The 24047-nt window shown below is 45.1% G+C and overlaps 1 protein-coding gene and 1 long non-coding RNA gene across 8 annotated transcripts in view; one reads left to right on the plus strand and one right to left on the minus strand.

The window, feature by feature from the left end:
- The first annotated feature begins 652 nt into the window (after positions 1-652).
- LOC130284567 (uncharacterized) overlaps positions 653-24047 on the plus strand; it is a 41504-nt gene continuing 18109 nt past the window's right edge. Inside the window, exon 1 of one of the 2 annotated variants that reach the window (XR_008847081.1) lies at positions 653-739. This is a non-coding gene — a long non-coding RNA (uncharacterized LOC130284567). Of the gene's footprint in view, positions 740-16834; positions 16911-24047 lie in introns of those variants that run through there. The other variant, XR_008847080.1, reaches the window with a different exon arrangement.
- The window catches only part of GTDC1 (glycosyltransferase like domain containing 1), a 261163-nt gene continuing 258716 nt past the window's right edge, over positions 21601-24047 (minus strand). For 5 of the 6 annotated variants that reach the window (XR_008847077.1, XR_008847075.1, XR_008847076.1 and 2 more), the window contains one exon: positions 21601-22682. Coding sequence is in view for 1 of the 6 variants with exons in the window: in XM_056535015.1 (XP_056390990.1) it covers positions 22599-22682 (84 nt within the window). In the remaining 5 variants the exon portion in view is untranslated. The remainder of the gene's footprint in view (positions 22683-24047) is intronic. The other variant, XM_056535015.1, reaches the window with a different exon arrangement.

Below are 24047 nucleotides of genomic sequence, written 5' to 3' on the forward strand. Positions count from 1 at the left end.
GACATCACACAGTTCCTCCATATGGACATGATGACATCACACAGTTCCTCCATATGGACATGATGACATCACACAGTTCCTCCATATGGACATGATGACATCACACAGTTCCCCCATATGGACATGATGTCATCACACAGTTCCTCCATATGGACATGATGACATCACACAGTTCCTCCATATGGACATGATGACATCACACAGTTCCCCCATATGGACATGATGACATCACACAGTTCCTCCATATGGACATGATGACATCACACAGTTCCCCCATATGGACATGATGTCATCACACAGTTCCTCCATATGGACATGATGACATCACACAGTTCCTCCATATGGACATGATGACATCACACAGTTCCCCCATATGGACATGATGACATCACACAGTTGCTGCAGATATGTTGGATCCATGATGAGAATCTCCGGTTCCACCACATCCCAGCGGTGATCTATTGGATGAGATCTTGTGACTGTGGAGGCCATTGTCCTGTATGAGATGATGTCATGTGACCTCATTGTCATGTATGAGATGATGTCATGTGACCTCATTGTCCTGTATGAGATGATGTCATGTGATCTCATTGTCCTATATGAGATGATGTCATGTGACCTCATTATCATGTATGAGATGATGTCATGTGACATGGGGCATTATCCTGCTGGACGTATCATCAGAAGATGGCTCCACTGTGGTCATAGAGGGATGGACATGGTCAGTAACAATGCTCAGGTAGGTTGTGGTGTTTATACCAGGATCAATTGGTACTAAGGGGCCCAAAGTGTGACAAGAAAATGTCCCCCACACCATTTAAAACCTGTGTAGAGGAAAAGTTGCTGAGTTGCCCATAGCAACCAATCAGATCGCTTCTTTCATTATTCAGAGGCCTTTTCAAAAATGAAAGATGCAATATGATTGGTTGCTATGGGCAACTGGTCAACTTTTCCTCTGCATAAGTTCTGGTAAATCTCCTCCAATATTTGCCAAAACTTTGGTGCAAACGGCAACACAAAACTAATAAGATTTTGGCTATAGAGCAGCTTTGGCCGCGAGATTGCAGCAAATACATAAATTCTTAGTATAATTTTACTTTACATGTCACCAACGTAAAAAATTCTGCTCGGGCGCAGCAGTGTTTCCGCGGCAGAACATTCTGCTGCGGAAATTCAAATTCCGGACTCCACACAAAAAATTAACATGTTTCAGCGGTATCCTCTGGGAAATGCATTGCCGTCAATAGAGACGGTGCATTTCTGAGCGGTCCTAGCATTGACTGATATAGTTTGAATGAGCCCGTAGGGCACGATATGCTGGGAGTTGTAGTTTTGCAACAGCTGGAGGCACCCTGGTTCGGAAAACCTGCCTTAGGCTAAGGTAACATGGCAGAATGTCTGCCTGGAGAAAAACTTCCGGGTGGACATTCTGCACACAGTGAATGCCGGAATGTTCTGCACCCACTCTGTGCTCCATAGACAGCATTGCATTTCCAAACAGATTTCACAGAAAGAATTGACAATTCTTTCAGCAGAAGCCGGAATTTTAAGTTCCGGCGAAGAAATTCTGCCACGTGCGCGGTGTAGCAGAACCCCATTAAAGGAGAAGTCTTGTTGAAAAAAACATATCCCCTTTCAGAGTGCTGGGGCCCTCTGCAGTCTGCTGTATGGAGCCCCTCCACAGCGGCGCGTCACGACCCCCGCCCAAAGCGAGGGCCGCCGCGCCCCCTCCACATAGCTCTATGGGAGAGACATTCGGTTATCGTTGGCTCTCCCATAGAACTATATAGAGAAGGCGTGGCGGCCCCTGCTTCGGGCGGGAGTCGTGATGAGCCACTGTGGAGGAGAGCCGGGGCTTCATACAGGAGATAGCAGGGGCCCCAGCGGTCAGACCCCCCCCGCAATCTAAAACTTATCCCCTATTCTGCGGATAGGTGATACAATTTTTTCCACGAGACTTCTCCTTTAAAAACAATGGGACTCTGCTGCAACAAAATTTCCGAGCTGAATTTTTCTGTGTGAATATTGCCTTAAAGGGGTACTTCGCCCCTAGACATCTTATCCCCTATCCAAAGGATAGGGGGATAAGATGTCAGATCGCCACGGTCCCGCTGCTGGGGATCCCCGGGATCCCCGATGCAGCACCCTGCTATCATTACAGCACAGAGCAAGTTCGCTCTGTGCGTAATGACGGGCGATACAGGGGACGGAGCAGCGTGACGTCATGGCTCCGCCCCTCATGACATCACGGCCCGTCCCCTTAATGCAAGTCTATGGCAGGGGGTGTGACGACCGCCACGCCCCTCCCATAGTCTTGTATTGAAAGGGGCGGGTCGTGATGTCACGAGGGGCGGAGCCGTGATGTAACGATGCTCTGGCCCCTGTATTGCCCGTCATTACGTGCAGAGCGAACTCGCCAGCAGCGGGACCGCGGCGATCTGACATCTTATCCCCTATCCTTTGGATAGGGGATAAGATGTCTAGGGGCGGAGTACCCCTTTAAGGGTTTCCCAGGATTAGAAAAAACATAGCTGCCTTCATCCAGAAAGAGCGCCACTCTTGTCCTCAGGTTGTGTGTGTTATTGCAGCTCAGTTTCATTGAAGTAAAAGGACATGAGTTGTAATACCACTTACAACCTGAATTGGAATCTCAAATAGAACCTCTTTGCACAAATTAACAAAGAATCGCGCCCTTAAGTTGGCCATAAACAACTTTCCAACTTTTTTCTTTAACTGTATTTATTTTAATAAAATGACATAAAAAACAATGACTTGACTTTTCTACAACCAATTACTACTCCTCATACCTTCACGGTTTCTAACAAAATAAAAGTGCAGAAACTTTTTGGACGTCCCTTATATTATATTTTTACCCCATGGAATAGATAGGAGAGAGTCCAACCGCCCCAGCCCCTCCCCCTCCCACACCCCTATTGCAAAGTTGTTGTTAACAATAACACTTTGGACAATTCTCGGTTGAGCATGCTGGTTTATTTCAATGTGGAAAGGGGAATAGGTTACTGCCAGACAACCCTCCTTAAAGGGGTAGTCCAGTGGTGAAAAACTTATCCCCTATCCTAAGGATAGGGGATAAGTTTGAGATCGCGGGGGGTCCGACCGCTGGGGCCCCCTGCGATCTCTCTGTACGGGGCCCCGGCTCTCCGCCGAGATAGCGGGTGTCGACCCCCGTACGAGGCGGCGGCCGACACGCCCCCTCAATACATCTCTATGGCAGAGCCGGAGATTGCCGAAGGCAGCGCTTCGGCTCTGCCATAGAGTTGTATTGAGGGGGCGTGTCGGCCGCCGCCTCGTGCGGAGGTCGACACGCCCCCTTCCAGCGGGCTGTCGGGGCTCCGTACAGGAGATCGAGGGGGGCCCCAGGGGTCGGACCCCCCGCGATCTGCAACTTATCCCCTATCCTTAGGATAGGGGATAAGTTGCTCACCACTGAATCACCACTGGACTACTCCTTTAACTCCCATGGGAACTAGGGATCGGGCAATTTGAAATACAATAGGTCCGGTTCTTCTGCTGCCCCCCCCCCACCCCCACCCCAACATCTGCTATTGGAGGAGAGTGGAGAGATCTTCATACACATTGGTTAGTTAGCCCCTCTGAAATTGGTGGATTTGGATAACTTTGATCTACCTGTTTAATAAAACAATCTCTTTAATTCCTTAAAGGGGTATTCTGGCTTTATACATCTTATTCCCTATCCAAAGGATAGGGGCTAAGATGTATGATTGCAGGGGTCCCGCCCCTGGGGACCCCCGCAATCTCAGTGGAGCCCCCGGCATTTTGTGCCGGGCGCTGCCTCCGAAACGGGGATGTGATGTCACGGCCACGCCCCCTCCATTCATGTCTATGAGAGGGGGCATGACGGCCGTCACGCCCACTCCCATAGACATGAATGGAGGGGGCATGACGTGACATCACTAGGGGGCGTGTCCGTGACATCATGTCCCCGTCTCAGAGGCAGCACCCGGCACAGAATGCTGGGGGCTGCACCGAGATCGCCGGGGTCCCCAGCGAAGGGACCCCTGCCATCATATATCTAAGATGTATGTATACATCTAAGATAATATGTATAAAGCCGGAATACCCCTTTAAATGTAATCAATCCAATACATTGTTTCATATAAAGTTCATAAGGCAAGAACAGAGCCAGTGTTGATCCAGAAGAAGGAAAAAACTCCTATGATGCCGAAACCAATTGCCGAATACCAAGGGGAAAAATTCTCTCTCAACTCTGTTGCATTAGAAGAAATCCCTGGATCAACGTTGAGCATTGTGAGAATATATTTGCTGATGCTACATGAAGCGAGTATGCAAATGCATTTCTGTAATATAAAACCAAAGAGAACTCAATGTTATGTTAAATCGGGACGTAGAGGTAGAACGATGAATTGTTTTGACCATCAGGCTTGTCCACTTCTGGTAAGACGGGAGGTCTCCAGTGGCTCGGCTAAATTCATTTATAAAAGATTGTTGAGTTTGTTATTCTTTACTGGCCCCAAAGTAACTTTTGTTGCAGTTGCTTTGTCTCGGTGAAGAGTGATGTCCCATTATAGCTGATACATAGAGCAATGTCTACATGACGCACCATATTTACACTTGATTTATGGCCTCTGTAGTTTTAAATATTATTCTGAGGTTTACCAGGATTTTGACTTAAAATTAAACATTTAGGCGCGTACTTGAATTAGCTAATTATCTGTGAAAGCCAATTCCTTATTGTTTACTGAAAGAAAAACAACTTCCAAAACTAGTCCCACACAGGAGGGCCCGCACACACCCGTCCTCTCAGGATGAAGATACTCTCCTGTTCATCCAGGATCTGAACCTCAGGGAGTGATTCCAGCCTGTAATACTGACTGCCCCCAATGAGTTCACTAAGGATGAGTCCACAGAGGTATTGTTACGTGTATTGTGCTGGGTCCACAGAGGTATTGTTACGTGTATTGTGCTGGGCCCAAAGAGGTATTGTTACGTGTATTGTCTGGGCCCACAGAAGTATTGTTACTTGTACTGTGCTGGGCCCAAAGAGGTATTGTTACCTGTATTGTCTGGGTCCACAGAGGTATTGTTACGTGTATTGTGCTGGGTCCACAGAGGTATTGTTACTTGTATTGTGCTGGGTCCACAGAGGTATTGTTACGTGTATTGTCTGGGTCCACAGAGCTATTGTTACGTGTATTGTGCTGGGCCCACAGAGGTATTGTTACATGTATTGTGCTGGGTCCACAGAGGTATTGTTATGTGTATTGTGCTGGGTTCACAGAGGTATTGTTAAGTGTATTGTGCTGGGTCCACAGAGGTATTGTTACGTGTATTGTGCTGGGTCCACAGAGGTATTGTTAAGTGTATTGTGCTGGGTCCACAGAGGTATTGTTACGTGTATTGTGCTGGGTCCACAGAGGTATTGTTACGTGTATTGTGCTGGGCCCAAAGAGGTATTGTTACGTGTATTGTCTGGGTCCACAGAGGTATTGTTACGTGTATTGTGCTGGGTCCACAGAGGTATTGTTACGTGTATTGTGCTGGGTCCACAGAGGTATTGTTATGTGTATTGTGCTGGGTTCACAGAGGTATTGTTAAGTGTATTGTGCTGGGTCCACAGAGGTATTGTTAAGTGTATTTTCTGGGCCCACAGAGGTATTGTTATGTGTATTGTGCTGGGCCCACAGAGGTATTGTTACGTGTATTGTGCTGGGTCCACAGAGGTATTGTTAAGCGTATTGTCTGGGCCCACAGCGGTATTGTTACGTGTATTGTCTGGGCCCACAGAGGTATTGTTACGTGTATTGTGCTCGGCCCACAGAGGTATTGTTACGTGTATTGTGTTGGGTCCACCGAGGTACTGTTACATGTATTGTGTTGGGTCCACAGAGGTATTGTTACGTGTATTGTCTGGGCCCACAGAGGTATTGTTACGTGTATTGTGCTGGGCCCACAGAGGTATTGTTATGTGTATTGTGCTGGGCCCACAGAGGTATTGTTACGTGTATTGTGCTGGGTCCACAGAGGTATTGTTACGTGTATTGTGCTGGGTCCACAGAGGTATTGTTACGTGTATTGTGCTGGGCCCACAGAGGTATTGTTAAGTGTATTGTGCTGGGTTCACAGAGGTATTGTTACGTGTATTGTGCTGGGCCCACAGAGGTATTGTTAAGTGTATTGTCTGGGCCCACAGAGGTATTGTTACGTGTATTATGCTGGGCCCACAGAGGTATTGTTACGTGTATTGTGCTGGGCCCACAGAGGTATTGTTATGTGTATTGTGCTGGGCCCACAGAGGTATTGTTACGTGTATTGTGCTGGGTCCACAGAGGTATTGTTACGTGTATTGTGCTGGGCCCACAGAGGTATTGTTACGTGTATTGGGCTGGGCCCACAGAGGTATTGTTACGTGTATCGTGCTGGGCCCACAGAGGTATTGTTATGTGTATTGTGCTGGGTCCACAGAGGTATTGTTACGTGTATTGTGCTGGGTTCACAGAGGTATTCTTACTTGTATTGTGTTGGGTCCACAGAGGTATTCTTACTTGTATTGTGCTGGGTCCACAGAGGTATTGTTACGTGTATTGTGCTGGGTCCACAGAGGTATTGTTACGTGTATTGTGCTGGGCCCACAGAGGTATTGTTATGTGTATTGTGTTGGGCCCACAGAGGTATTGTTACGTGTATTGTGCTGGACCCACAGAGGTATTGTTACGTGTATTGTGTTGGGTCCACCGAGGTACTGTTACCTGTATTGTGTTGGGTCCACAGAGGTATTGTTACGTGTATTGTGCTGGGTCCACAGAGGTATTGTTATGTGTATTGTGCTGGGCCCACAGAGGTATTGTTACGTGTATTGTGCTGGCCCACAGAGGTATTGTTATGTGTATTGTGCTGGGTCCACAGAAGTATCGTTACGTGTATTGTGTTGGGTCCACCGAGGTACTGTTACATTTATTGTGCTGGGTCCACAGAGGTATTGTTACTTGTATTGTACTGGGTCCACAGAGGTAATCTTACGTGTATTGTGCTGGGTCCACAGAGTTATTGTTACGTTTATTGTGCTGGGTCCACAGAGGTATTCTTACGTGTATTGTGCTGGGTCCACAGAGGTATTGTTACGTGTATTGTGCTGGGTCCACAGAGGTATTGTTACTTGGATTGTGCTGGGTCCACAGAGGTAATGTTACTTGTATTGTGCTGGGTCCACAGAGGTATTGTTACATTTATTGTGCTGGGTCCACAGAGGTATTGTTACTTGTATTGTGCTGGGTCCACAGAGGTATTGTTACATGTATTGTGCTGGGTCCACAGAGGTATTGTTACGTGTATTGTACTGGGTCCACAGAGGTATTGTTACAAATATACAAAAATACTGACACACCAGTGTATAAAATCTTTTTTGGCTCCCAATGTATATTTAAACATGCTGGACACCAATGCAAAAATTCTAACAGGGCCCCCAGCTGTATTGTTTCATTTATAGTACTGGCCATCTAATTTAGAAAAGAGACAACCTATGGGCATCCTCTTGGACCATCTTAGGCATTAGGGAATGGGTGCAACAGCTACCTATGAATTCCACATAGTTTCCCTTGCGCATTGCTCTTCCCTCACCTCCTCTTTCTATATGTGTTGTTTGCAACTCAATTCTTTGTTTCTCTATGTTTCGATGGTTCTGCCGTTACGGCTGCCGATTTCCGATCCCAAAATAAACTATGCTTCTGACTTTCTCTCCTTTTTCATTGAGGTGTCACTGTCACTTTAATTTCGTCGGCTGTTTGTGGTAGCCTGGTTACCATCACTCTATCCTAGGGAATACCTTGCAGTAAAGACGATAGGCCCATGAGGGATGTGTGAAGAATGGGATTCATTAGATTCAACTTCTGTGCTTATCTGATTATGAAATAGGGAATCAACTACCTGCCCAAGACTGGCTCACCAAAGAATTTTATGGTAGGTCCAGGCTCGGACTCAGTCAGAAAAGAGTCTGTAAGGCATGACACTGTCCACTTGCTTCCACATGCCAAATCTGTAACAAGTTATTGGGGGTCACAATTTTATTTCCATATCTCTCATAAACAATGAGGAAAAAATTCACAGATGAGAAAGTCATTGGATTTGTAGGAGTGGGGCAAACTGAAGTGAGCCCATGATACAAATGGAGACAATATAAAGTAAATGTGGTAACTTGAGTGTCATTGACAGCGGGCAGGTTCTTAGGGCCTTGAGGTTTAGTGCTAGTATTTTTGAAACAGCTGCACTTGTTGGCTGTTCGTTAACCACAGTGTACCAAGGTTGGATGAACCATGGACAGACATCCAACAGATAACCACACAGAAGCTGACCAGATGTGGTTGGTCCAAGAGGGGGCAATAGGTAGCATGTTTAGTATCTCAGCATTGACATACCACTGTGGACCAAGTAACACAACAGTAAAAAAGCGTGCAAGTAAGGCAAATTTCCACAATAATTAGGCAGTGTACTTTGCACTGATTGGGGTTCAATAGCCGATGACCAACAAGGTGTCCCTGACCCCTCATCATTGCAAACAACAATGGGCCTTGGGAAGATGTACACTGCTCAGAAAAATAAAGGGAACACTTAAACAACACAATGTAACTCCAAGTCAATGACACTTCTGTGAAATCACACTGTCCACTCAGGAAGCAACACTGATTGACAATCAATTTCACATGCTGTTGTGCAAATGGAACAGACAACAGGTGGAAATTATAGGCAATTAGCAAGACACCCCAATAAAGGAGTGGTTCTGCAGGTGGTGACCACAGACCACTTCTCAGTTCCTATGCTTCCTGGCTGATGTTTTGGTCACTTTTTGAATGCTGGCAGTGCTTTCACTCTAATGGTAGCATGTAAAAAGACAAGAAGCGCTCCATAGTGCATTAAAAGGGTAATATAACTAAGCCGATATTATCGGATGCGCTTACCCAATAGGTTGTGCAAAGTCAGGCACAACACTGTAAAAGGTATTCCACAATGCAGCCAGTCCAACCACCGCAACGGTGTAGCAAATGTAGCAAAAACCTCCAAACTCCACAAGGACTTGAATCGGCGCAGAATGGATGAGGAACAAGAAGATCACTAGGCGATTTATTTGGAACTGAATATTGTTCCAAATAAATCGCCTAGTGATCTTCTTGTTCCTCATCCATTCTGCGCCGATTCAAGTCCTTGTGGAGTTTGGAGGTTTTTTCTCTAATGGTAGCATGAGACGGAGTGTACAACCCCCACAAGTGGCTCAGGTAGTGCAGCTCCTCCAGGATGGCACATCAATGCGAGCTGTGGCAAGAAGGTTTGCTGTGTCTGTCAGCGTAGTGTCCAGAGCATGGAGGCGCTACCAGGAAACAGGCCAGTACATCAGGAGACGTGGAGGAGGCCATAGGAGGGCAACAACCCAGCAGCAGGACTGCTACCTCCTCCTTTGGGCAAGGTGGAGCAGGAGTAGCACTGCCAGAGCCCTGCAAAATGACCTCCAGCAGGCCACAAATGTGCATGTGTCCACTCAAATGGTCAGAAACAGACTCCATGAGGGTGGTATGAGGGCCCGACATCCACAGATGGGGGTTGTGCTTACAGCCCAACACCGTGCAGGACGTTTGGCATTTGCCAGAGAAAACCAAAATTGGCAAATTCGCCACTGGTGCCCTGTGCTCTTCACAGATGAAAGCAGGTTCACACTGAGCATGTCTGGAGATGCCATGGAGAACATTCTGCTGCCTGCAACATCCTCCAGCATGACCGGTTTGGCGGTGGGTTAGTAATGGTGTGGGGTGTCATTTCTTTGGGGGGCCGCACAGCCCTCCATGTGCTTGCCAGAGGTAGCCTGACTGCCATTAGGTACCGAGATGAGATCCTCAGACCCCTTGTGAGACCATATGCCGGTGCGGTTGGCCCTGGATTCCTCCTAATGCAAGACAATGTTAGACCTCATGTGGTTGGAGTGTGTCAGCAGTTCCTGTAAGAGGAAGGCATTGATGCTATGGACTGGCCCGCCAGTTCACCAGACCTGAATCCGATTGAGCACATCTGGGACATCATGTCTCACTCCATCCACCAATGCCAAGTTGCACCACAGACTGTCCTCATCAGGAGCATGCCCAGGCATTGTAGGAAGGTCATACGGGCACGTGGAGGCCACACACACTACTGTACCTCATTGTGACTTGTTTTAAGGACATTATATTAAAGTTGTGTAGTGTGGACTTCCACTTTGATTTTGAGTGTGACTCCATATCCAGACCTTTATGGGTTGATACATTTGATTTCCATTGATAATTTTTGTGTGATTTTGTTGTCAGCACATTTAACTATGTAAAGACGAAAGTATTTCACACGATTAGTTCATTCATTCAGCTCTAGGATGTGTTATCTTAGTGTTCCCTTTATTTTTTTGAGCAGTGTAAATGGACTATGGACACCCGGCAGAAGGTCATCTGGAGTGACAAGTCCTATTTCCTGCTTAGCATTATAGATGGCTTGGAGATGGCTTGGTCTGCATCTGGCACAAAACACATGAAGCCTAATGAAGGTGGTGCACCATTAAGGTTCAACAGGCTTGTGGTTGTAGTACCATGGTCTGGAAAGCATTTTTCTGGCATTGCCTAGGAAGATTGGACAATCTGAACCCCCATCTTCTGGTGGTCTTCCTAGACCCCAATGCCATCTTTGAACAGGACAATGCTCTGTGTCATTGGGGTCAGATCAGTAGGTAGTGGTCCGAGGAACAAGGCAATTATTTCTTCAAACTCCTTGGACTGTAACCACATTGAACATGTTTTGTATATGCTATGAGGGGCTGTGGGATCTGCTCCCACTCCATACACTTAGCACCTACTGACAGAGCTGCTGCAGTGGGCTTGGGTCAAGTTGAGTATGGAAGATGTTCCTTACTTTGAGGAATCTGTTCCCGGACATCTTTGAGACGCGATCATTTAGAAAGGTGGGCCATCCCATTACTGAGCAGGGGTTCCTAATGCAGTGATCGTTCAGTATACATACTTCATGAAGATCTTGGCTGTATCAGAATACAGGATCCCAGTGCTGAAGGTCTTGATGCAGTGTGTTTTGGTCCTTTTTTGATGAAAATTTACAGGATAATTAAGTACTAAAAATTATTGCAAAAATTGAGACACTTGACTGAATGTAATAAATTGTCATGAATTCTATTATTCCAAAAAGATTCATGTTATAAAAAATATATAAGAGGTTGCACTGAGGCAGCATCCCCAACCCACCTAAACAAAAAAGGTAGGGGAGGGGATGACATCACTCCAATGTATGCCTTGGTGCAGCCTTTGCAGGACAATTAAATGTACAGTATACATGCAGAAGTTCCTAAAGGGCACAGTGCGTTACATAGCTGGCTTACTGATTTCGGTGGTAACCATGTAATGCTTCATTTCCCTGCGGAGGCACTGTAGGGGAATTTTACATTTTCATCCCATTCCTTCAGCAGATCACTGCTGATCACTCTGGTCTCAGTAGCAGAACAATCTGTATTTATGTTATCCTCAGAGGACCCTTCTTACAAGATTCGATTACTGGGGCCCAGGGAGCATGTTTAGTGTTTTTTGTGTTATAATTTATCTAAACAGCTTACGATCGTGCCCTGTTATTTCAGGAGCGGGGGCTTTTCAGCCATGTCAAGGACCCTTTTTTCATTTCAGGGCTCATTTCAAGTCTTTACTGCTCAGCTTGACAAAGACAAAAAAAAATTAATAGAAATCCAGATTTAGAAAACGCCTCAATAATATTACATTAATTGGCAGATGCACAATGCTGAATCTGTAATCCTCTGTCAATGTAATGGAATGTGTTTGTGTATGTTCAATGTGACAGAACCCAGGAACGCAAAGTCATTATCTGCTCCTAATGATGCCAAATACACAACTAAACAAATACATACATGTTAATAACATTTTATCTCGGCGACGTCCATCAAGGGCGCAGTAACTCGCGCAGCTTCCAAACTCCCATTTGAAACCATCAGAACAGTTAAACTTTGGAAACAATTGCAGGATGATGTTTACTTATTCCCAGAGGAATTTCGGAGACACCAGGTGTTCCTTCTCTAAAATCGTAAATTAAAAAAAATATTTTCAACAAGCTGAAGCACTACTGGCTGCCATACTCCTTATTACAGCTGGACAGGCTGATGTATTTCTGGGAAGGGACATGCCTTACTATACATCTTAGGACATGGAAAGACTTAAAGGGATACTCCACCCCTAGACATCTTATCCCCTATCCTTTGGATAAGATGTCTGATTGCGGAGGTCCCCCGCAATCTCTGTGCAGCAGAACGCTGGGTTGAGGCGGCAGGGTCATGACATCACTGCTACGTCTCTTGTGACGTCACGTCACGCCCCCCCCCCCCCCCCCAATAAAAGTCTATGGCTCTGATGTTCTTGGTCCAGTGGCATAGGAGAGATCTGGCATGACACCAATGCTTATGGTTTTAGCTTTTGACCCTGACCTCTATCTGTGGATTTGACCTTGTGTTGCTCCTTTGGATTTGTTCCCTGTTAATAGTTCAACATCTATATGTCCCCTCAACCATCATTTGATTATATCTTTATCTTATCCCCTGGTTTGTTGCTCCATGACCACTCTTCTGGTGAAGACCCCAGCTAGCCTTCATGGTCCTCATGCATGATAGAGCCTTAGGCACCCATGACCCTGTCACGACTTCACAGTTTGTCTTTCCTTAGTCCATTGTTGGTAGGTTCTAAGTACCACTTACTAGTGGCACCCTACAAGATCTGGAGATGCTCTTTCCTGCTTCCAATACTCAACAAGAACTATCTGCTCACTGGATGCCTAATATATTCCATCCCTTGACATGAGCCATTGTCACGCGTCACACATACAGTCACACATCATGTTGGCACCCCTGAAATATTTCAAGAAAAGGATTGCAGTAACACATGTTTTGCTATACACATGTTTATTCCCTTTGTGTGTATTGGAACTAAACCAAAACAGGGAGGAAAAAAAGCAAAATTGGACATAATGTCACAGCAAACTCCAAAAATGGGCTGGACAAAATTATTGGCACCCTAAACTTAATATTTGGTCGCCCGCCCGCCCTTTGGAAAAAATAACTGAAATCAGCCCCTTCCTTTAACCATCAATAAGCTTCTTACACCTCTCAGCCGCAATGTTGGACCACTTTTCCTTTACAAACTGCTCCAGGATGCCATAACTATCAGCCAAGCATTAAAGGAAATCTCTGGCGAAAAATAACTTATCCCTATCCACAGGATAGGGGATAAGTAGCTGATTGTGAGGGGTCCAACCACTGGGGCCCCCCCACAATCACCGGGACGTGAGTACCGCTCTCAGGCATCATCAGCGCTCCCATAGAAATCAATGAAGTGCGTGCCATCTACGGTAGACGACGCACGCTCCACACAGAGTACTCTTTTAAGGGGCTACTTATTCTGGTTGTTTAACACTCTTTTGTTTGGTTTTCATTTCTTAAATATTCTTAAATATGAAAATTTTGGCTGGTAAAATCATATATATATATATATATATATATATATATATATATATATATATATGGATTTGCTTTTGACTTGATAAAGGGAGGAATCCCGAAAGCTTGTCTCTACAAAATTCTGTTAGTCCAATAAAAAAGGTATTAGAAGATTTTTTGATTTTGCATCAGCATCACTGGACTAATACGGCTACTCAAACTTACTATATGTATTTATATAAATACACACTCACTGCACAATTTTTCCATAGTCCTTATCTGTAATCAGTATGGTAGTACAATTCAATGAACTGATTTCATAACAAATAAAAAAAAATAAAAAAAGATTTGGCAAAGGTTACGTGATAGTTGAAGTAGAACATGAACATTGCAAAAAAGGTCATTGGACATGAAGACGAGAACATAATAAACCTGCATCTGCTGAGACAAACCCCCGCTCAGCCTACGAACAGTGTGAACACGTAGTGACTGCAGCAACGCAGTGTACAGAGACTTATTGGGGAATGTCACCTATGGAATTGTGTGCATTCTAGATTTGTAATATCTATGTCTCCAAAATACTTTTCTCATATTAATCTACCTATCTATCTCTGGTTTATCTAACAGAACGTGCAGATATAATATATCTATCTAACAGAACGTGCAGATATAATATATCTATCTACCAGAACGTGCAGATATAATATATCTATCTAACAGAACGTGCAGATATAATATATCTATCTAACAGAACGTGCAGATATAATATATCTATCTAAGAGAACGTGCAGATATAATATATCTATCTAAGAGAACGTGCAGATATAATATATCTATCTAAGAGAACGTGCAGATATAATATATCTATCTAACAGAACGTGCAGATATAATATATCTATCTAAGAGAACGTGCAGATATAGTATATAATGCTTGTTCTCATTTTCACTGGAAGTGCATGGACATACATTAAAGATGATATATATATTTATATACAATTCGGACTGCATTTAAGTATTGATATCTTACATGTTGCTCCATCATTGTGGATACATAAAAAGCCTATATATATATATATAGTGACCCCCTGACCTACGATGGCCTACGGGGCCATCGCATAAACGGCTATCCGGCAGTGCAGACTGCTTCAGCTGCCACCGGATAGCCGTTCACGGTGCCCCGTGAGCTCCGCTGGCGATCACTTACCTGTCCTCGGGGCTACGGCGCGCCCTCTTCGGGATCCCCTGCATCGTCGGTGCTCTCCATCGTCGTCATCACGTCGCTGCGCACGCCATCCCGTCATCCAATAGGAGCGGCGTGTGTAGCGACGTGATGGCAGCGACGGAGAGCGAGGATGCCGGGGAAGCAGAGGACTTGCCGCAGCGGCGGGGACATCACGGGGACGCGGCGACAGCGATGGACGGCGACATCCAGGGCAGCGGTGACGAGCGGTGACGGTCCGGAGCGGCGGGGACACGTGAGTATAACCTCCAATACCAGTGGTCTTCAACCTGCGGACCTCCAGATGTTGCAAAACTACAACTATCGGCATGCCCGGACAGCCAACGGCTGTCCGGGCATGCTGGGTGTTGTAGTTTCGCAACATCTGGAGGTCCACAGGTTGTAGACCACTGTCCTATACTTTACATTGCACGGATCCCTCAACATACGATGGTTTCAACAAATGATGGTCCATTTGGAACGGATTACCATCGTATGTTGAGGGATCACTGTACATATATACATATATATATATATATATATATATATATGACTTTATCCATCTACACATACTAGGGAATATACAATATCACAGAAGCTGATGCCGAGGCCTGGGAGTGCGCGGTCCAGAACAGGAGGCCCGTCACTCCGGCCTCACATCTCCATCCCTGTTTATTTAGCTGATGTGCTCAGAACCCATTGACCCCATTCCCTGCCATTATAAAGTATCTGAGAATGGAGCCATTTGTTATCTCTCATCTGCTCTCCACACCCTCCTCACTTCTCCCCCTACTCCTGTGTTATGGCAGCGCAGATTTTCCTGGCCCTGTACCCACGACTCTATCGTTCCAGGGGCAAATGCCAACTGCGAGCAGCAGCCAGAGAACAGAAACCAACCAAGGGAATGTTATGAGAGATGATGGCAGGCCTATGGGCAGTGCCGGCTCCGCTGCGTAGCATCTTCTCCAGCACCTGAACCAGCCGCAGACTGTATACAGTACCCGGGCAATGATCCCGCATATCACTTGGGGATTCTACAGAATATTTCACCCCTAAATACAATAATCCCCCTCAATAAACAAAAAAACAACAATAGTTCTTGGCTGTCAGAGTGCAAAGATAATATTTGGCTAAATTTTTTTCGTTTTTTTCGAAAGTTGGGTCCCAACCAATAAGGTCACAAAAAAAAGCTTTTATTTTGGACCCCAGTTTTCCTACATTTCTATTGGTGTTGGTGTAACACATCACTGCAGCAGCCTGAGCTGGGATTTGTAGTTCCACATGAGCTATAGATGTGGCTCTAATTAAGTATTAGGCTCTGTTCACAAACTATGTCCTCTACAAGTCCTGAAAATGTCCCCAAATGGAGTAACCACTGACTGTCCAGGCATGCTGGGACTTATGGTTTTGCAACAGCTGGAGGTCCACCATTAAGGGACCACTGGCCTAAAGTTTAAAGGGGTATTTCGGGCAAAAACATTTTATCCCCTATCCAAAGATCTCCCTGCAGCACCCACATTATGTGCGGCTGCTGAATCTCCAGTTTCGGAAACCTCCGGGTTTCCGGGTCTGGGGACATGACGTCACGCCACGCCCCCTGAATTCATGTCTATGGGAGGGGGCGTGACGGCCCGGAGGCTTCCGAAACTGGAGATTCAGCAGCCGCATATAATGCGGGTGCTGCAGGGAGATCACAGGAGGTCTCAGCAGCCGGCCCCCCGCGATCAGACATCTTATCCCCTATCCTTTGGAAAAATGTTTTTGCCCGGAATACCCCTTTAATTTGCGATTTTTATAGGGAATCAAAACTTTTACTCCCAAAAAAAAATCTGTAGAAAAACTGCAAGCTGAGCCACGTAAACAATTAATCCCAAAAATATGTCACCAACCACAAATAAATATCACAAAATAGTATCAAATTGTATTAATTACATACATATAAAAACATCTAAACAGCATGAATGAGGACATATGGGGAGATTTATCAAACTCTGTGCAGAGGAAAAGTTGACCAGTTACCCATAGCAACCAATCAGATCGCTTCTTTCATTTCTAACAAGGCCTGTGCAAAATGAAAGAAGAGATCTGATTGGTTGCTATGGGCAACTGGGCAATGTTTTCTCTGCACAGGATTTGATAAATCTCCCCCATAGGCACCAGGCTATGGCTAGTGGTACAGGAATACAGGTACAGACCAATAAATATGCAGCACAAGAAAGATAAATACAGTAATATAAGGGGAGATTTATCAAAACCTGTCCAGAGGAAAATTTGCTGAGTTGCCCATAGCAACCAATCAGATTGCTTCTTTCATTTTTCAAAGGCCTTTTCAAAAATGAAAGAAGCGATCACATGGGCAACACAGCAACTTTGATAAATCTCCCCCATAGTGTCTGGTATCTTGCATAGAATGCAAAGTATAAACATACGTAAATCATAAGGGGAGAAAAAGAAAGACACAGGATGAAAAACTGCGCATAAAAGATGATGGTACCTGCTTAGGGACAGTGGAGGAGATTTATCAAAACCTGTGCAGAGGAAAAATTGTCCAATTGCCCATAGCAACCAATCAGATCGCTTCTTTCACAGGCCTTAATGAAAATGAAAGAAGCAAGCTGATTGGTTGCTATTGGCAACAAGTCAAGTTTTCCTCTGCACAGGTATTAATAAATCTCCCCCTGTGTCTTAAAAGAGACCAAAACATAAGAAAACCAGACACATGCAATGCCTGAAACCACCTACGTAGCCCAACGTGCGGTCATCACGACAACTTCTACAAGACGAAGTAAATCAATGGCCGATTTATTAAACCGGTTAGGCGTCTCATAGGCCCCCATGAACACCACAAATTTAGTGGTGACTGGAATCAGAAGTTATTTTGCGCTAAATTTTTCCATGAAAATGAGCCTTGGAAAGAAAAGTCCCTTAAACTAATGGGCTTTTCCGAGCTGATTCCACCGAAAGTTCAGTCTGTGGTGTCCCGGTACTGCATCCTATCCGGTACCTGTGTATATAGGTCCCCATAGCCAGAGTCCCTAGGACGTCGGGTCCTGTTTGTCTAGTCTTCCCCTTGTCACCTCTCATCTAGATAGTCATTAAACTAATAGTTTATTCAGGATTTATGTAAATATAATAGTACTAATGTATATAACTAGTTAATTACCTGTCCGGAGCGTAGCAGGACCTGCGGATCACGTGGTCAGGTAAACTCTATGGTTTTTTGCTTAAGGACCTTTGGAGGTCCCTGTGACGTATTGCACCCACCATGCTTTGTGAAGGTGAGTGACAGATATTCGGACCAATCAAAATAACCCCGCCCCTGCCCATATAAGGGAGCGGCGGCCATGATTCTCTCTCTTGTTCCTGCGCAGCCAAGCAGTAAGCATCTCTCTTGTTCCCGGGCTGTCAAACGAGCAGGATCTGCGCAGCTGTCTTCCGCAGTGAGTTAGGCCTGAGCCTTGCGGCAACGGCTGTTCTATTCAGAATGGTGAGTCTATCAATCCCTAAGCACTCTGCAGGATCACCGGACCTTATCTATCCCCTAAATCCAGACGGATCTTCGCAAATTACCCTAAATTCAGAGAATTGTATTACTATTCAAGGTCCGCAACAACTGTCAGTCACTGAACTATATAGAGACTGTTTGCATGAGACTGTTATTGTGCATTGGATGTACCGCAAGCATTTAAGTAAAGTTTATCCAAGTTCACGTACCTTGTGGACCTTCAGTCATTTTATGCATGCACCTATCGTTACTGGGAAGGGCGGCGATAGGCCGGAGAATTACCTCAGCATACTAGCCCTCAGCCTGGCGTCACGAACTATAGGGTTAACCTTAACCCTTCATCTACCTAAACAACACTCCAGCTACCACAAGTCTTTTTGCAGAATCTGGATTTGTCCGGGCATGCTGGGAGTTATAGTTTTGCAACACCTGGAGGTCCGCAGATTGAAGACCACTGGTCTATGCTATTCCATGCTAAGTCATACAGTTGAAAAACAAAACACATCATTTGCAGTATATGTGTATTGAGTGGGTCTGCCTCTGGTTCTGGCAAAAGGGTTAACTCCTCCTGTGTTTGGCTGCTGCATCATTCATTGCTGTGACAACGCACGGGCTAATCAGGTCATGGACAAAAAAAACAATGACTTCTGGCTTTGGCATCCACACCCTCCTCAGGTGGGCTATATAACCTCAGTCTGTCCATTATGCATTGACAATTAAAGGGTTCTTTCTTACACTCACTCCTATCTTATACTATGGTATTATTAACCCTGTGAATTCTGATCTAGGCCTGTGACCAGACCTTCCTTTGCTTTCTGATTCTGTACCAAGTCGCTGTACCAAGTCGCTATCATGGTTTTGACTTTGCTTGCTTGACTTCTCTCTGCCTGTTAGTTCATTACGCTTTGTTCTTGCTCCTTGTTCTAAGCTTGTTTAACCCAATGTGTTTTGACATCTGTACAACGTCTTATTGTATTTCACATTGCTAAGCCCAGCAGGGACTGGCACCGAGGATGGGACCATCCTTTTAAAGAATCTGTAAAGAATCATGTTTTGAGAGAATATTATAAAATCTCTTTGACATCACGCATGACATCACTTATTTTGTGTTTTGATGAATGAAGTCATTTGTGACTTTGCATCCAATAACTACAACATTTCCAGTGTTCTCAGTAAATTTTATCTAAACCACAGATGTAGCTCTGTGTTAGGTTATTGCTTTGTAAGCTCATTAGGACAGACAGCGGACACTACAGATACACACACATAAGAACTTCAGTCTGAAAATATGGAACTTTAACTTTGAACATCATTCCATTTTTAGATCCTTAAAGGGGTATTCCAGGAATATTTTTTATTTGACTATGCTACAGGGGCTGTAAAGTTAGTGTAGTACATAATATAGTGTCTTTACCTGTGTGTGATGGTTTTCTCACAATTCTTCTGTGATTTTCACCCCAATATTTCTTTTTATCAGCATACAAAATGACTGTTGTCTCGGATTTGTCCCAGCTTGCAATGCGGTCGAGACCTGACTCACTAGTCAGCTGATTGAAAACCACAGGTCTTTTGAATGGATGCAGCTCATTTCTGTTTCAATGGGTGGGGTGGCTGATTTGTGGGAAGGAGGAAAATGGAATTATGGGATTTGTAGGCAAACAAGAAAACTGAAAATATTAAATACAAGTTCACAAAAAGCTAGCCACAGTATTATGGTAATCTCACAGCATAGCCATTTAGCCCCAAGACAAGCGCATATGCTTCTTAAGAATGTCCATTACTGCCTGCCAGGTACGTACTAAAATCACCTTATGCTGGATAACCCCTTTAATTCATTTCTTAATATATCCTAAAAGTGGCTGAAGTGCCATACGTTTAAAGAGTCCCAAAGTATCTTTATACAGATCTATATAGTTCCAGTTGAACCTAATAAAAGCTGTCACATCAGTAAACTCCTTAAAGGGGTACTCCCGTGACTCAGAGTTGTGAAAATTTTGTTCAGAGCACTTGTAGTGGGTGGCCATGTTTGTGACGTCACAGCCATGCCCCTTGTGACGTGACGTCATGCCCCCAACATTTATGTCTATTGGAGGGGGCATGTCGGCCTCTCCAATATTGATATTACGACCACTGCCGCCGGAACCTGGCATTTGTTTAGAGAGCCAGGTGCTGCATGAGATTGGGGGGGGGGGGGGGGGGCCCAAGCAGCAAGACCCCCTCAATCAGACATTTTATCCTTTCAATAGGGGATAAGATGTCTAGCAGCAGAGTACCCATTTACCCAGGATAGAGGATAGGTGTCTGATCGCTGGGGGACCAACCACTGTCCCCACCCCTGCACAATCTCCAGAACATGCCCCGGAGTGACGGATTACTCCCCCAATGATCGGCTGATGTGGGACATGCTGTGGCCGATGGCTGGGGGCCATCACTCCTAAACCAGTTTGTCTCAAAAGGTGGGGTCCAAAGCACTTAGGGGCAAGAGTCGGCCCTGGTGCTTTTTTCGTGCCCCCTCCCCTTAAAAAACACTTTTAGTGGTGCCCAGACGGTCAAAGAGTCACCTGCTCCCTGTTTTGATGACTTGCCTGTTATTGACGTGCCGTGTGAAGATCCCGTAAATAGGGATTGAAGTGCATGTGCTGTGAGTCTAACAGGTTAGGAATCGGACTCATAGACCCTTCATGGCTGTGCTGTAATGCCTATTATCAGTGCTTGCGCGGCATCTCCACTTTACTCCCCAAGGACAGGTGAGCCATGTGTATCAAGAAAAATAAAAATAAAATACTTTTAAAGGGGCCCAGAGTGTCAGAAGCGTGGCTCAGGGTCTGCAGTGCCCTCAGACCGCAATGCTCCCCGGTCGTATGGAGATCCTGTGCATGCGCCGTGAATAGGGATTGTAGCGTGCCTGGTGTGTCTGACAGGTTAGGAATTAAACTCACAGACCCACCACATGTGTGCCACAATCCTTATTCACTATGCCTGGGTACTCTACACGGCCTGTCGCTGAGGGGTGGGCCATGTGTGTCAGTCAAACAGGGACAGAGAGTGACATCACAGGGGGAGGCATGCAGTTTGAGGGCACAGCCAAGCCACGCCTCTTTGACACTCTGGACCCTCATAGAAGTGGTTCATTATTTTTCAGCACGAATAGCCTCTATAAAGGTACGGCATGCATCCTTACTCTAACATCTTTTGCTGTTTCATTTTCTTAACCCCTGTGACGACAGTGTTGTTTGAATATTATTCTTTTTGTAGTCTTTGTCCATTTGTCTCAATGCCGTAAGAGCACACATGTAACAAATAAGCCACTATTCAACATTTGCATAAATCTCTTTATTGAATCCCGGTCTTAAAACTTAAAAATCCAGCGATGATAAATAAATGGCAAAAATTCTGCTTATCCTGAAAGTGTTAGAAAAATAAACATAAAGTCGCCCGTCCCCCCCCCCCCTTTTATCTATTCACTCCAAAACAAGTGTCTGAGTGGCGAGTTTATCGGATAGATGGCCCCGCACAGCAGATTTCCCATGTTACTATGAATTACAGCTGTTTATCTTTCAGCCTTCTTTAAGATTAATTAAATGCAAATGTAACTGGGTGAATCCTGGGAATACCTGCCAGACCTCTCATTAATACCTTCACTTAAAAAACCTCCGTGCCAGGCCAGGGAGCCATTAATTCCCCCCTCCCAAAAAAAATAAAAACAAAATAAAAAAAAATTACCACAACAGCCTCTTCAGCTGCAAAACAATTCATGGATGGCTGCCCCATTTAGCCTAGTCACACTCTGATCCTCCTTTTAGACCCTGTGGCCCTTTGAGGACACAATAAGGCTCCGACGATAACCTGGCAACATAGGTAGAAATCCAGCCAAGTGTGAATGTTTGAAGCTGTAGCTTTGGCTGCCATCGAGTCGGCGGAAAAAAAAAAAAAAGAGAAAGAATTCAGGCACCATGTCATCCAGTACAAAGGATAAAAAGAGATTTATCCGGAAATTCGATGTGGCACCACATATGGGATACATGAGCGCCGTTATACAACAGGCCACAGATTTTTTTTTTCTTCACTTCTCTCCAGCATGTGAAGCTGAAGACGAGCAAGTATCCGAACGTTCCTGCATTATATATGCGGATGATGGCAACGATGATGATGAAGATGGTGGTGGTAGTAGTGGTGGCTCCGGAGATGCCACATGTTTGTGGCAGATGGTTTTGTGTCAGCTATGACAAGGAGCCAGGCTCGGCTTCCTCAGCAGATTCTGTTCTTTTTTCCTTCCTCCTTTCCCTCTGATCAGGTAAATATGGGCACACTCTGGAAAGTTTCGACAAATTCTGCCTAAGGCTGCAAGTTTTGTGACTTGGCCCCATCTGTCACAGATCTTCCCTGGGTTCTGCTGTTAGGAGAGACCTGAATTCACCGCTCAGAGATGCCCAGGAATACGGAGCCGTCTCGCCCTATGGAGAGAAAGACAAGGATATTAACTGTTCGGTGACAAGGGGAGGTGTTTTTTTTTTCATTCTTTCTGAAAAATGAGCAATTTCTAAACATGACCATATTGCATTAGTGCGTATTTACATTCTGCTTCTATAAATAATACATCGTTCTCTGTGGAGTTGAGAATAACACATATATATTTGTTTAGGATAGAACAGGAGATGGAAAATCTGAATGTGTAAATATATATATATATATATATATATATATATATATACTGAAAAAACTCCTTTAATCCAGCGTCCTATAATCCAGAAAAATATCAAAATCCAGCATTTGTTTATATGTCAACAGATCTTGTGTGTGTTTGTGTGTGTATATATATATATATATATTTATTTATATATATCTTAAACATGCATTTAAGAAGAATCCTATAGCATACTATAATTCAGAAAAATCTTATAAACCATTATATATGTATCAATATAATATACCGTATTTTTCGCCGTATAAGACGCACTTTTTCTTCCCCAAAACTAGGGGGGAAAAGTTGGTGAGTCTTATACGGCAAATACACATTAAAACCCTGTCCTATCGCGACGGTCCCTGCGGCCATCAATGGCCAGGACCTGCGGCTAATACAGGACATCACCGATCGCGGTGATGCCCTGTATTAACCCTTCAGAAGCGTCGATCAAAGCTGACCGCCGTGTCTGAAGCGAAAGTGACACTAACCCGGCTGCTCAGTCGGGCTGTTCGGGACCGCCACGGTGAAATTGCGGCGTCCTGAACAGCTTACAGGACACCGGGAGGGACCTTACCTGCCTCCTCGGTGTCTGCTCCGTGCCGGGATCTCCTGCATGAACGGCGCTCTCCTTCGTCATCATCACGTCGTCGCGCACGCCGTCCCGTCATCCAATAGGACTGGCGTGCGTAGCGACGTGATGGCGGCAACAGAGAGCGCGGATACTGGGCAGCAGAGACGTTTCGGAGCGATGGGGACACCCCGGGGACGAGTGGTGACGGGTCTGGAGCGGCGGGGACACGTGAGTATTACCTCCTATACCAGTGGTCTTCAACCTGCGGACCTCCATATGTTGCAAAACTACAACTTCCAGCATGCCCGGACAGCCAACGGCTGTCCGGGCATGCTGGGAGTTGTAGTTTTGCAACATCTGGAGGTCCGCAGGTTGAAGATCACTGTCCTATACTTTACATTGTATTTGGTTCAGAATCTTTTTTTTTTCTAGATTTTCATCCTTTGAAATTGGGTGCGTCTTATATGCCGGAGCGTCTTATATGGCGAAAAATACGGTACATGTTTATTTCAATGGACAATCTAAAAGTTTACATCCATTTATCTATTACACTTAGGATTTGTT

Source organism: Hyla sarda, chromosome 8 (assembly GCF_029499605.1).
Source record: "Hyla sarda isolate aHylSar1 chromosome 8, aHylSar1.hap1, whole genome shotgun sequence".
Classification (NCBI taxonomy): Eukaryota; Metazoa; Chordata; class Amphibia; order Anura; family Hylidae; genus Hyla; species Hyla sarda.